Consider the following 14,468-nt stretch of genomic DNA (forward strand, 5'->3'; position numbering starts at 1 on the left):
AAGTAACGTATTTGTTGTTAAGTTTGCTGATGACAAAAAGGTGGAAAGACAGGTATACTGTTGAGGAAGAGGAGAGACTGCACAAGCTAGGAGAGAGGGCAAAGATGTGGCAGATGGAATATAATGTTGGGAAGTGTGAAGTCATGCACTTTGGTATGAAGAATAGAGGTATAACTAAGTGGGGATAACATTTTCTAAGTGGGGAAAGACTTTGGAAATCTGAAACACATAAGAATGTGGGAGTCTTAGTTCAGAATTCTCTTCAGGTTAACGTGCAGTTTAAGTTGGCAATTGGCAAGGCAAATGTAATGTTAGCATTAATTTTGAGAGAGCTAGAATACAAGAACAGGGTTGTACTGCTGAGGCTGTATAAGACTCTGGTTAGACCACATTTTGAATATTCTGAGCAATTTTGGCCTCCATATCTGAGGAAGATGCGCTGCCCTTGGAAGGGGTCCAGAAGAGGTTGACAACAATGATTTTGGAGATGAAGGGCTTGTCATATGAGGAGCAGTTGAGGACTCTGCGTCTGTACTTGATGGAGTTTAGAAGGATGGTGCTGGATCAGATTAAAACGTATAGAATACTGAGAGGCCTGGATAGAGTACATCTGGAGAAGATGTTTCCACTAGTAGGAGAGTCAAGGGCCCAAGGGCACACCCTCCAAGTGAAGGGACTACCTTTTAGAACTGAGATAAGTAGAAATCTCTTCAGCCAGAATGTGGTAAAGCGGTAGAACTCTTTGCCACAGAGGGCTGTGGAGGTCAAATCATTGAGTATATTTAAGACAGAGGTAGGTTCTTGACTAGTAAAGATATCAAAGGTTATGGAAGGAAGTTAGGAGAATGGGGTTGAGAAACCGATCAGCCATTATCGAATGGCAGAGCAGACTTGGTAGGCCAAATGGCTTAATTCTGCTCCTGCATCTCATAGTCTTATAAGGGTAATATATTCTTCTGCTAGAAATTAAATAAAAGCTGAAAACACATGACTATTTTGAAGCTAGAATAGTTAATAGATCTTCCATTGTTATTAACTTTGGCTGCATATCTTGTTTATCCATTGCTAGAAATAATGTTGTTAATATCTCTAAGAGGAATATAATGAATGCACCAACAAATTTTCAAATTGTCTTGCTTCAGAAAACTCATTTTCTCTATCATGATAGATACCACAATGAATCTATGCACTCGCCCTGTTTAACATGTGAAGTTTCAAGTATGCAAATATATTGTCTGTGAAGCAATAGAGACATTTTTGGCAGCAAAGGATCATAATGGTTAAAAGAAGGATTACAAGATATCTATTGGTCATTGTTATCTTTTTAAATAATCATACAAATGTGCACAATATGCGTTTCAAGCTGCAGAGACACCATAATTCTACTTGAGTGAAGGTAGCTGATGATTGAAGTGGTCAGCTGCCTCTGTGAACTATAAGTGCAAAATCTAGTCTGACTCCAGTCCCAACATTTTCAGGGATGTGATTTGAGATTTTGAACTGTTACTGCCATTTTTGCTATGACACAGAATCTCTCCAGCATGGCAAAAATCTAACCCTTTGTCTTGACCATCAGCTTCCATTGACATGCAAAATCTTCAAAGAAGTTTAATCAATTTTTGAAGGAACAATTAGTTAAAGCAATATCTAATAACAAACTGTAGCAATTTAACATAATTTTGAAACCGAAAAAAATTAAATTCATGTCATGTGAGGCATTAATGTCGGATGGGGACTTGTCAGCTGTTCTATTGAAAGTGAAAACACAAGTTTTTGGTTTAATTGAAAATGAATATATATTTATTTCTTAGAAACTGAATATTTAATGTATCTTTTTTAACTCTATATTGCTAACTAGGAACTTCAGGTAAGATACTCATTATGCAGCTTATGTGATGTGTTGCAGTCTGCACGTAGTACATTTGTACTGCATTGTAGCTTGTGAGCTTGTTGCATTATGTATATTAATTGACCTCATGAATTTTATTACATTGGAAAAATTCTTTACATGCATGAACGTAGACTTAATTGTTTGTACAATATGGTCCTGGCTACCAGGATCATATATTTTGGTAATAATGATTTTGTTTCGAAGCATGAATAATTGTTAAAGGCAGCCTTAATTTCCAAAATTTTAATATTTGCAATAACTTTGGCATTCCACTGCTAGCTTGTGTAGTACTTGACAGTAACATGCTCTTCCTATAGATGATAGGCAATGCCATTGCCATGGTACTAAAGTAAGGTGATTAGCCCCAGTTATTGAAAGACCATAGGTATTTATCTCCATTAGAGAGAGACAATTGATTATCTCGTCATTTGAGAGGCATTACTTTAAGGATGGGTCAAGGAAAGGAGGCAAGCTTATATGAGCTCTCATACTTGGGTCAGGGATCGAGCCCTGATGGCATCACACTCTAACTGTACAAGATCACCAAAAGTTCTATTAACTTAAGGTCAGTTATGCTTTTAGTAACATTATAGTCTGTTTGTCAAAAGGTCGAATTCTTTGTTAGCATATGTATAACTAATTCAGCTATGTTTCTGGAGAAATACTAATTTGCTGTTATGATTCTTGCAACTCTATTGGAATAGTTAAGTGTTTTAAAGCACACCATTAAAAGATTTAAGACAAAATGAATGTAAAGGATAATTATTCCTTTACATGAAAATTCTTAAAAGTATTTGAGAACATTCCTTCTGAACTTTTCCACTCCTCTTTGAAAAACAGTAATTCATGCTTAGCTCCATTTGGTATCAGCACAATTACCTCTTCTGAAACATCCTTAAATATTAGTTGTTTTGTCTGAGCCTGATAATGGGTAGAATATTCACATTCTCAATTGGCATTTTGCAAAGTAAGATTTGAAATGCTCAACCTACCATGGCTCAGTGATTTTTCTCACGAAATCGTCCAATTCTTACCTCATTGGTTGTGCAACTTGTTCTCGAGCACCTTTCTTGGGAATCACATGGCTGGAAAGCTGGTAGTCTGTACATATGGCAAGATCTCCCAGATTTCACATCTCTTGTGCCATATTTAAAGTGCAGCTAAACATCACTTAAGACGGTACAAGCCAGGACACCTTAGACTGTGGTACTTGACCCCTAATATTTAAGACATAGAGTTATAGAGATGTACAGCACGGAAACAGACTCTTCGGTCCAACCCGTCCATGCCGACCAGATATCCCAACCCAATCTAGTCCCACCTGACAGCACCTGGCCCATATCCCTCCAAACCCTTCCTATTCATATACCCATCCAAATGCCTTTTAAATGTTGCAATTGTACCAGCCTCCACCACTTCCTCTGGCAGCCCATTCCACACAAGCACCACGCTCTGCATGAAAAAGTTGCCCCTTAGGTCTCTTTTTAATTTCTTTGCCCTCTCACCTTAAACCTATGCCCTCTAGTTCTAGACTCCCCCACCTCAGGGAAAAGACTTTGTCCATTTATCCTATCCATGCCCCTCATGATTTTATAAATCTCTACAAGGTCACCCCTCAGCCTCCCCGTCACTCCACTCCAGGAAAAACAGCCTTAGCCTATTCAACCTCCCCCTATAGCTCAAATCCTCCAACCCTGGCAACATCCTTGTAAATCTTTTCTGAACTCTTTCAAGTTTCACAACATTCTTCCGATAGGAACAGGCCAGAATTGCACGCAATATTCCAACAGTGGACTAACCAATGTCCTGTACAGCCGCAACATGGCCTCCCAACTCCTGTACTCCATACTTTGACCAATAAAGGAAAGCATTCCAAACGCTGCCTTCACTATCCTATTTACCTGTGACTCCACTTTCAAGGAGCTATGAACCTGCACTCCAAGGTCTCTTTGTTCAGCAACACTCCCAGGACATTACCATTAAGTGTATAAGTCCCTGCTAAGATTTGCTTTCCCAAAATACAGCACGTCACATTTATCTAAATTAAACTCCATCTGCCACTTCTCAGCCGATTGGCCCATCTGATCAAGATCCTGTTGTAATCTGAGGTGACCTTCTTCACTGACCACTTCACCTCCAATTTTAGTGTCACCTGCAAACCTACTAACTATATCTCTTATGCTCACTTCCAGATCATTTATATAAATGATGAAAAGTAGTGGACCCAGCTCCGATCCTTGTGGCACTCCACTGGTCACAGGCCTCCAGTCTGAAAAGCACCCCTCCACCACCACCCTCTGTCTTCTGCCTTTGAGTCAGTTCTGTATCCAAATGGCTAGTTCTCCCTGTATTCCATGAGATCTACCTTGCTAACCAGTCTCACATGAGGAACCTTGTTGAATGCCTTACTGAAGTCCATATAGATAATGTCCACCATTCTGCCCTTATCAATCCTCTGCTACTTCTTCAAAAAACTCAATCAAGTTTTTGTGACATGATTTTCCAAGCACAAAGCCATGTTGCTGTTCCTCATCAGCCCTTGCCTTTCCAAATACAAGTACATCCTATCCCTCAGGATTCCCTCCAATAACTTGCCCTTCGCCAACGTTGGGCTCACTGGTCTATACTTCCCTGGCTTGTTCTTACCACCTTTCTTAAACAGTGGCATCACGTTAGCCAACCTCCAGTCTTCCGGCACCTCACCTGTGACTATTGATGATACAATATCTTAGTAAGAGGCCCAGCAATCACTTCCCTAGCTTCCCACAGAGTTCTAGGATACACCTGATCAGGTCTTGGGGATTTAGTCAAGAAAAAGAAAATTTACTCCGCGCTTTGTGGACAGAATCTGTAGGAATTGGCAGTCTTTAATTCAGCCAACTGCCTGTGGTTGCCATATCTCCAGATACTGCCAATTTGGACTCAGATGGCAACTGGCTCAGTGCTGTTTCCTGCGTGAAGTGGTACATTGCAACAGTGTAGGAAGGAGGTCTGATCTGTGCTCTGTAAAACAAGTATCACAATCTTCTCTCTGCTACCTCACACTCTCAAGTCCATACTTATTCTAACTCTGCCACTGCGCATACATCTCACCAAGGCCATGGAATCCAGGAAGTGGAATTTAGTCAGTTTATCCCTGACTCCTCGGGTTTGATGATGCATTCCTCTGTCATGTTCTCTTATATCCTCCTGATCAATGACCTGATTCTCACAAGATTATTGCTGCTCCCCCTTTTCAGCTGCGTCCAAGACAGCCAAACTTTGCTTGCTCAAATTGTGAAGGGTATTGCATACCACAAGTGATGCAAAACACTTTGTGAGCTGTAATACAAATCTCTACCAGAGCACACATCCAAATGTCAACATTGGTTCCTTTGCCTCCCAGCAGCCGCCTTTGTATGGCTGAAGCACCTTGGAACGAGGCACAAACCTGAGAGTTCTCTGGCATGTCAGAGCCATGGCAGTGCCCAGGATAACTGGTGCAGACCCTCATTGATTATTTGACTTTCAAAAAGCATGCATTTCTATGAGGCAAAGGTACACAAAAAGGCAAAATAAGGAACTATGGCTAACAGGGATACTTAAAGATAAGGATAAAGAAAGAGGCTTTTTACCGAACAGAAGATGTAAACCTAAGGATTGAGATCATTTTGGATCTCAGCAAAGCAGAATTGAGAAATGGATCAATAAAGAGGGAACTAAATGCAAATAAAAATAGCAATGAACAGAAAAACAAATTGTAAAAGCTTCTTTAGGTATGTAAAAAGGGAAATGATTAAGTCCGTTACAGGAAGAAAAAGACTTTATAATTAGAAATAAAGAAATGACAGAGATAAATTTTATGCATCCTGTGACAGAGGAACTCACAAGAAGTTTCTCTGAAATAATTAAGGTTCAAGCATCTAGTAAAAGTATGGAACTGAAGGAAATTACTTTGAGTAAAAAGTAGAATTGGAGAAATTAATGCAACTGAATGTTGACTAATCCAGAAGACCTGGGAATAGAAGTAGGCTATTTGGCCCATTCAAACTGCTTCAAATTCAGTGATCATGATTGACCTGATAATCCTCAATTCCACATTCTTGTCTTTTCTCCATACATTTTGATTGCCTTACTGATTAAAAATCTACCTATCTAAGCCTGGAATATATTTCACTTGACAGCCTTCAGTGATAAAATCTATGGATTCACAGCCTCTGAGGGAAGAAATTCCTCTTAACTTCTGTCATCTTTGGACAATCCCTTGCTCTGAGGTTATGCCATCTGTTCCAGACTCTCCCTCTATGGGAAATAGTTTCTTAGTGCGTGTCCAGTCAAAGACCCCTTCACATCTGGCTTCAAATGTCATTTTTTACATTTGCTCAGGAAGTAAGACAGTACACAGCAAGAAGACATCCCAGTGATCTGTGCACGGTCACTTTTACAGAGTGCTCCCATATAGCTTCAGATTAAGTGGATAGAGCCTTCAAACTTGTCTCAAGTTGCAGTGAAGAAGCATCCAGCGTTCTGGAAGTGCTGTTGGGATATCTCTAAGTGCTGCTGACAGTTGTATGATTGCTCAGTCAGCCTTCATCACTTGTTCCCACTGATTCTCTCATTGTCAAAGGAGCCAAGAAGCCAAAGTTGATGAAAGACCTTCATGAAGAGTGGCACCCCCCTTTTCCTCGGTGATATTGTCAGTCCTTTGGATGTCCAGATGTATGAATGGGACCATCCATAGGTGTGCAACTGACATTCCCTCCAGATATCTCTGTGTCACCAGCACCACTGATCTGTCCAGAGAACTTAGTGTGACCTGTGGACATCAGTGTTAGGTGGTAAAAACAAGGATTGGAGATGCTGGAAACCAGAGTCAAGATTAGAATGGTGCTGGAAAAGCACAGCAGGTCAGGCAGCATCCGAGGAGCAGGAAAATCGACATTTCTGGCAAAAGCACTTCATCAGTGTTGGTGCCTGCATGCACTGCAGGCACTGCTCCTGTGGCTGTTCATGGGGTTCATTACTTTTTCAGTGGAGTAGCTTATGCTCTCTCATTGGTATTAGCCATTCTCCTTCGGCACACATGAGCTTACTGAACTCTTTCACTCTGTGCACTTTGGCACATCTCCTCGATGACATGCTCCTCACCATTGGCACCCTATCTCAAGACATGAGACCCTACCAAGGTGAGAGTATCTGTACTGTGGATGGTCTGTTGTAAGGTTTGATGATGATGCTTTTGTTCTTTATTGGCCACCTAGCTTCATGGATGGAGGGAAAGAAAGTCATTTGGACCAGAAGCCTCTGTTATACTAAGCCTTACCAAGGTAACTCCATGTTTAGTATTCAATCAGATGGGAGGAGTGTAAGGCGCCTCCTTAATGTGTGCACTCAGATTTTTCACTGGCCATCTTCCTCCTGGTCTGTGCATCCTGGCTATTTCTATTGCTCAGTCTTCTATTGCCATGATGATTGATGGTATCTCCCTGCTAGTTTATGTCCTCTTCCAGGCATTATTTGTATATTTCAAAGGACAACATGATAAGGAACTGCTATGGTCTGTGGTATCTGCTTTTGATGACAGATCTTCTGACAGGAGTATGGCTATTCTAAGAGGACAGGAAGTCTCCTGGACATTCATCACTCCCATGTTCAGGAGTAGCATGCCCCAGAGGCTCCTCAGCTTATGTACCTACCTAATAGTGAATGTATAGAAACCTTTGTGTGTTATTGAGTTACACTAGCACTCACTTTGCCAGAGCATTTGGGATTATTGAATATTTAACAGCACTAGATCCAGGTTCTTCTTCAGATGTTTCTGTTAGTAACAGTGGCAGTGATCTCTACCCAGCTTCTTTGGTCTGTTTGGGTGAAACATGGAGCCCAAAGTTCACTGTGATTCTTCAATTCTTCTTTAATCACTTAAATGGAAAACACAGTATATTAGATGCCATGGTGAGTTTAAATTGAATCTGCACTTGTGTTACCCACCTCTGCAGTTGCTAATTGACTGTGAAGCTCATTTCTAGTTCAGGATCTCTGGCATGATACTCAAGACTTTTTTTTTTCATTGGTCCCATCAGGACAGCTTGGTCACTCAGAAACAGTTTCAAATTCTGTTTTCTCATCCTAATGTAAAAATCTAGTCCAAGTGTTCTGACGTTTCTCATATCCTTTCAGACCATGGTTATCCTCTTATCATAAAGCTATTTTAGTTTGTTTTCAGTGGAGTAACACAAGCATGTTCCTTCACTTGCTGGGAGAATCGAGTTCATTCACTTACCTCCCTCGTTAACTGAAATGATCTCTCCCTTCTCCCCTGCCTCCCACACAACAACCACCCCCTCACCACCACCAATTTCAGCAACAAGATCTGAACAAAATAAGAAATGGGAAAATATTATCTTTATTCTTTTGCTTTTCAATGGAATGTGTTAAGATGGCTTCTAATTGGTATGTGTAATTATATTGTAAATGCATGCATAAATATTTCTGTTGTTTGGCATTCCAAACTAAGTAATAAATGATGATCGGCAGCTGATATATCAAGTTTCTGCTGAAGCTCCACAAAATGGACAGAATCTAAGCAATCTTATCAACCTCAAGATAGCCAAGTGACTGGGAGTAGCAAGTGCATCTCCCGGACTCATACATATTAGGTGTATCCTTCTCATTTCACATATGTTAGTAAGATCAGTACTGGAGGCCACTTGTGCAGAGATCCATTATAGAACTGTTGAGATCGTAGCCCATTTATGTGTGAGGCCACAAGCTTTTAGGAACTGTTGTTTATTTTTTATAAAGCAGAAATTCCAAACATTGGTCACCTTTATGAAAACAAACGTCACAACACACCATTTTACCTCATTTCAGTTAGGAATAGGGTGGGTAATTAACCATAAATTACAGTGCATCACTTAATATTCATTCCTATCAACATCCAATTTGCTGCAATATTGAAATGGTTCAGGAAACAAATTAGCAGGCCAAACGTATTTACTATATGTTATCTAGTTTCTAAACCATTTTAGAACCTTCATACAATCTTGGTTTTCCTCTGACAATTGGACTGAACTGAACATTAAGGATTGCTAGTTTAGCTATTTAAAGGAATCACTGAAATCTGCTCAGAAAACCTTGTAAAAAGTTATTTTTTAAATTAATGACTCAATTGTCATCTTCCCTCCAATTCTGGCTTGCATTCAAATTACACTGTCAATTTTCTGCCATCATTGTAATGACACCCTGTCAGGTTCTACACTAATATGAGCAGACGGGCATAATGGACACCCTAACCACAGACAGCCAACATATGATAGTCAACATTCCCCCAATAATATCTAGAGAATACTAATCTTAATATCAATTTCTGGCTTTCACTAACCCATTTACTTGCCTGTATGCCACCTTAAGTCCCAGCAGTAGCTGTCTGTTGCAATTATTGGTAAAAAAGGAAATCTGATTGATTGAATAATGGATACCAGTTGCTAGATAAATAAATTAGTAAAAGTTATAATCTATGTACATATTTTGAAATGCTAAAATAAAGTTTTACCAGTATTTGAATTATTATTACTTCTATATTCTAGTCTTGCAAACCCATGTTTTAAAATCTTTTCTGTCACATACAAACGTTTATTATTGCATTATGATCTGACTATTTGTAATTTTTGTGAATGATGTCTCAATTTCTTTCTTTCAGGGTGAGAGTATGGATACCTTTAATTGGGGAGTACGGAGGCGTTCTCTTGACAGTCTAGACAAGGGAGATATGCAGCTTCTAGAGGAGAGCCAGCTTTCAGGAAGCACACCCAGTCTAAGTAAAATTAATCATGAAGATTCAGATGAGTCCTCTGAAGAGGATGCGCTTACAGCTAGTCAAATTCTGACACGATCACAACTAGTAGGTTCATGCTTTATGATCTATTGTGCAAACTTTTAAAATAGCTAACAAATAAAAATGCCCTATACAAGTTAATATTTAGTAACATCTTGCACCGGAACCCAGGTACATACAATGTATTTAAATTAAATTTAGAAAGTGAATATATATGAGTTCTTTTTGGAGGTATTTTCTCCTGTACCCTTTCTAGGTCTTCACAAGTCACACCCAAACACCTGCCAAAGAAGTAAGCAAATGGGCAACTGGAATATTTCTCTTTGTAGCTGAGCTTATGTATTAAATGTCTTATTATTTGTTTAATTGCATCAATAGACAATGTATTCTGTGAGGAACCAGGATAGAGACTTTACTCCATAATCCTAATACATTACATATTCGTTGATCACTTCATAATGTTCCTACGTATAAAGGAATATTTTTATATTCCCATTTAAAACATTCGTAAGTGAGGGCCTTTCATAATCCTGAAAAAAAAACACCTCAACATAAAACAAAGAAACCACAGAACTGTGGTTGCTGGACATCAGAAGCAAAAACAAAAATCATTTGGTGAAACTCAGTGGGTCTGGCAGCATCTATGGAGAAAATGCAGAGTTAATATTTTGGGTCCAGTGACCCTTCTTCGGTTTTTCTTCCACCTCAACATAGCATGAGCAATAAACCTACAATAATCTAGTACTGTGCTCTGCTGAACCAGTTTATTTTCTAATTTTGTACTGTATGTCCATTTTGCATTATGAATCTGCTATTTTCTGACTTCTGAATTCATCACCTATTTCAGTATCAGTAAAGGCAATTTTACAAAATTGTCCTCCACAAAATGTTTTGTTTTACACAAATTCTTTATCGTATCTGCTATATAATAAAATGTGATGCAGTCATGACCCCAGTTGTCAAACTCCATTTTAATTGCGATATTTATTCTTCCAAACTCCTTCGTGCATGTGGAAAAGTGTTAGAGTCGTGGAGTGAGTTTCACATACTGGAGATTGGAGAAATAATGTCAGTCATTTAGATATACATTACCATATGCTATTTTAAAGAGATGAATCCTGGTGGAACAAATGGATAAGTAGATGAGCCTTGTTTGCTTGCCTCTGTCTAATGTCAAATTGATCGAGTGAAGCAATTGCCTCAATTATTGTTTGCCTCCATTTATAGCATGGTCCAACATCTATTACTGCCTAATAAAATAAATATTGTCATGCCATCTTGATATTTTATCTTTATTTAAATAGATCTGAAATTTTCAGCTAAAATTAATACTCAAGTAATTAAAGGAAAATTATTGATTTGGTTCGAAGATGTTTTAGGTCATTCAAAAAAGGTATGTATACAAACTAGAAGGAAGTAACTCTCCCACAAGGATTCATTCTGGAGCTTTACTGATCATTATTTATTAATGGCTTAAAAAAAACAAGAGAGCTAAATGTCAAACTTTGCGAACAATACAAAGATTAGTGGCGAAGAAAGCAGTGCAGCCAACAGCATAAAATTATAGATATGTTTGTCCATTGTGAGTTCGCAAATCTTTAGCAGATGGATCTCAGTGCTGGTATGTGTGAGATCATCTAATTTGGACCAAACAATTTTTAATTCCAAATGTTCTTTAGGTGGTGAAGTTTTAAGAACAGTATATAGTCCAAATAGATTTAGGAATCCATTTAAGGAGGTAATTAAAATGTAGTTCTCAGACACAAAGAAAATATTCAAAAGTCTAAAACAATGTTATCTTTATGTGTAGACAGCTGGGACAGACAAAGGGTCTGTCATACAGTCGGTATGGTATAGAATTTGTGTAAAACAAAACATTACATGCAGAATAATTTTGTAACATTGCCTTTACTGATAATGAAATAGTTGATGAGTTCATTGTCAGGAAATAGCAGTTCATAATGTATAAACTATATGTTGCATACAGTGCAATATTCATAAGATTTTTACTCATGTTATGTTGAGGTAGAACAAAAACTGAAGATTGGTCACTAGACCCAAAACGTTAGCTTTGCTTTCTCTCCATAAATAATACCAGACCTGCTGAGTTTCACCAACAATTTCTGTTTTCACATCTGATTTCCTTCACCTGCAGTTTTTTGGTTTTTTGTTTCATGCTGAGGTGTCTCTTTTTCGGATTATGGAAGAACCTCACCTATGAACCATAGAGTCATACAGCACAGAAAAAGACAGTTTGATCCATGTTTCCCAAACTAAACTAGTCCTGCTGGTTTTGTTTGTCCCATTTCTTTCTAAAGCTTTCCTATCCGTGTATGTGTCCAAATGTCTTTTAAATGTCATAATTGTAGTCACTTCTATCACTTTCTTTGCCAGTTCATTTCATAATCGTGCCACCCTCTGTGTAAAAAGCTGTCCCTCAGGTCCCTTTTAAATCTTTCCCCTCTAACCTTAAACCTATACCTTCTTGTTTTGGACTTCCCTATCCTGGGAAAAAGACCTTGGCTATTCACCTTATCCATACTTCTTATGATTTTATAAATCTCTCAAAGGTCACCCTCAGCCTCTTATGCTCCAGGGGAAAAACATCCCAGCCTATCAAGCCTCTCCTTATAACTCAAACCCCCAGTTTAGGTAACATACTTGTATATCTTTACTGCAACCTTTCCCATTTAATAACATCCTTCCTATAGCGGGGTGACCAGAATTTAATGCAGTATTCCAAAAAGGGCCTTACCAATATCTTACACAGCAGCAATATAACGGCCCAACTTAGCTGTCAGCTTATCGAATGGCTGAAAAGGTTTAACGGGCCAAATAATTTACTCCTACACCTAATTTACTCATATAAAAGGAAAGAAATGTTGTTACAATTGTACAAAGCATTAGTTAGACCGCATCTGGGTGATTGTACAGTTCTGGACTGCATACCTTAGAAAGGATATATTGACCTTTGGAAGATTTGTGGTGCAGACTTGCCAGGATATTACCAGGCTATAAGTACTAAATTATAAGGAGAAATTACAATAGCAGGCTTTTATTGCCTGTAACATAGAAGGCTCGAAAGAGAATTGATTGAGGCGATTAATATTTTGAAACTCACATCGAAAGAAACCTCTGTGCTAATGTGAGAGTCTAGGACAAGGAGATTCAGAGCTAGGCTCTTCAGGAAAGAGTTAGGAAACACTTCTTTTTGCAAAGATTGATTCAGTTTAGAAACCTCTCCCACTAACAGACAGTTGACTCCAGCTCTGTTAATCATTTTAAATAGGGGATTGATGGATGTTTGCTAACCAATAATACAGCATCAAAATGGGTAAATGGAGTTATCTACAAATCAGTTGTGATCTCACTGAGTGGAGGAAGCATGGAGAAAGGGGTGAATTTTGTAGCTCCCTCACTTTTGTATTTGAAGGAGTGGGCACATAAAATAAAAAGGATTGTTAATTCACTGCATTCACCCACTTCCAAGCTGTCCCCAATATTATAGAGCATTGGTACTGTTGGATAAAGTCATGCTTCTAAAAGGTAAATAATGAAGATTGTCTGTCTAAAATGTAATGCAATCTGATCATTTTGTAAAAATTTAGTGGGAAGAGCAGAACATCTTAGGGTCTTATGGGTGGAGAACTATTGCCACAGATCTCCCATGATTCTTAGCAACAGTTTCTAACATACGAAGGTAACTTGGAGCTGATTGTTATCACGCATTTAATTGCATCATGTTTAACACAAGAGCCTCTTATTAAGATTCACTAGTGATTTTCCTCCATCACATTTAACTAAGTGGTCCCTTAGTCTCATTCAAGGAGAGAATGTGGTAACATGAAAAAACCCCAACCACAAGCTGATCATGCTTGATATTGCAGCACATACAACAGGAACAGTTTAGCAAACCTGTCCATCCTTAAGCCTATTGAACGTCGTAAATGGCTTTTAGTTGGTAACTTAATTGGTATTACCAATAGTAAAGTGTACAGATAATGTGTGAAGATGATTAGTCTGCCACTATTCCAACTTGAGTATGATGGTTACCTCTTTTGGGAGGTCTCCTGTGCCCATTAGGGACAGTCCTTGCCACAAGGTGGTACTGCCCCTTAATAGTTGCCATCCCACATTCCAGCCTCCCAAACTGAAATTCCACTACTATACCCTTACTAGAATTCCTGATCTCTTCCCAACCCAAATACCTTGGATTTGCCTTTCAGTCCAGGATCCATGCTACTTATTTCTGGACTGCCTTCCAGGCACAACAACCGACACAACTGCATTCTGGCATTGCTTCAACTGTTGTGGTTCTGTTTGCTGAGCTGGAAGTTTTTGTTGCAAACGTTTCCTCCCCTGGCTAGGCGACATCATCAGTGCTTGGGAGCCTCCTGCGAAGCGCTTCTTTGATGTTTCCTCCGGTGTTTATAGTGGTCTGTCCCTGCCGCTTCCGGTTGTCAGTTTCAGCTGTCCGCTGTAGTGGTTGGTATATTGGGTCCAGGTCGATGTGTTTGTTGATGGAGTTTGTGGATGAATGCCATGCCTCTAGGAATTCCCTGGCTGTTCTCTGTCTGGCTTGCCCTATGATAGTAGTGTTGTCCCAGTCGAATTCATGTTGCTTGTTGTCTGCATGAATTCGACTGGGACAACACTACTATCATAGGGCAAGCCAGACAGAGAACAGCCAGGGAATTCATAGAGGCATGGCATTCATCCACAAACTCCATCAACAAACACATAGACCTGGACCCAATATAC

At 39.1% G+C, this 14,468-nt stretch overlaps 1 protein-coding gene across 1 annotated transcript in view; it reads left to right on the top strand.

The window, feature by feature from the left end:
- The window catches only part of LOC122551062 (protein furry homolog), a 286,326-nt gene that overhangs the window by 231,188 nt on the left and 40,670 nt on the right, over positions 1-14,468 (top strand). The window contains exons 35-36 of the mRNA XM_043692704.1: positions 1,859-1,867; positions 9,573-9,773. Coding sequence (XP_043548639.1) covers positions 1,859-1,867; positions 9,573-9,773 — 210 coding nt within the window. The remainder of the gene's footprint in view (positions 1-1,858; positions 1,868-9,572; positions 9,774-14,468) is intronic.

This window comes from Chiloscyllium plagiosum, chromosome 6, assembly GCF_004010195.1.
Source record: "Chiloscyllium plagiosum isolate BGI_BamShark_2017 chromosome 6, ASM401019v2, whole genome shotgun sequence".
NCBI lineage: Eukaryota > Metazoa > Chordata > Chondrichthyes > Orectolobiformes > Hemiscylliidae > Chiloscyllium > Chiloscyllium plagiosum.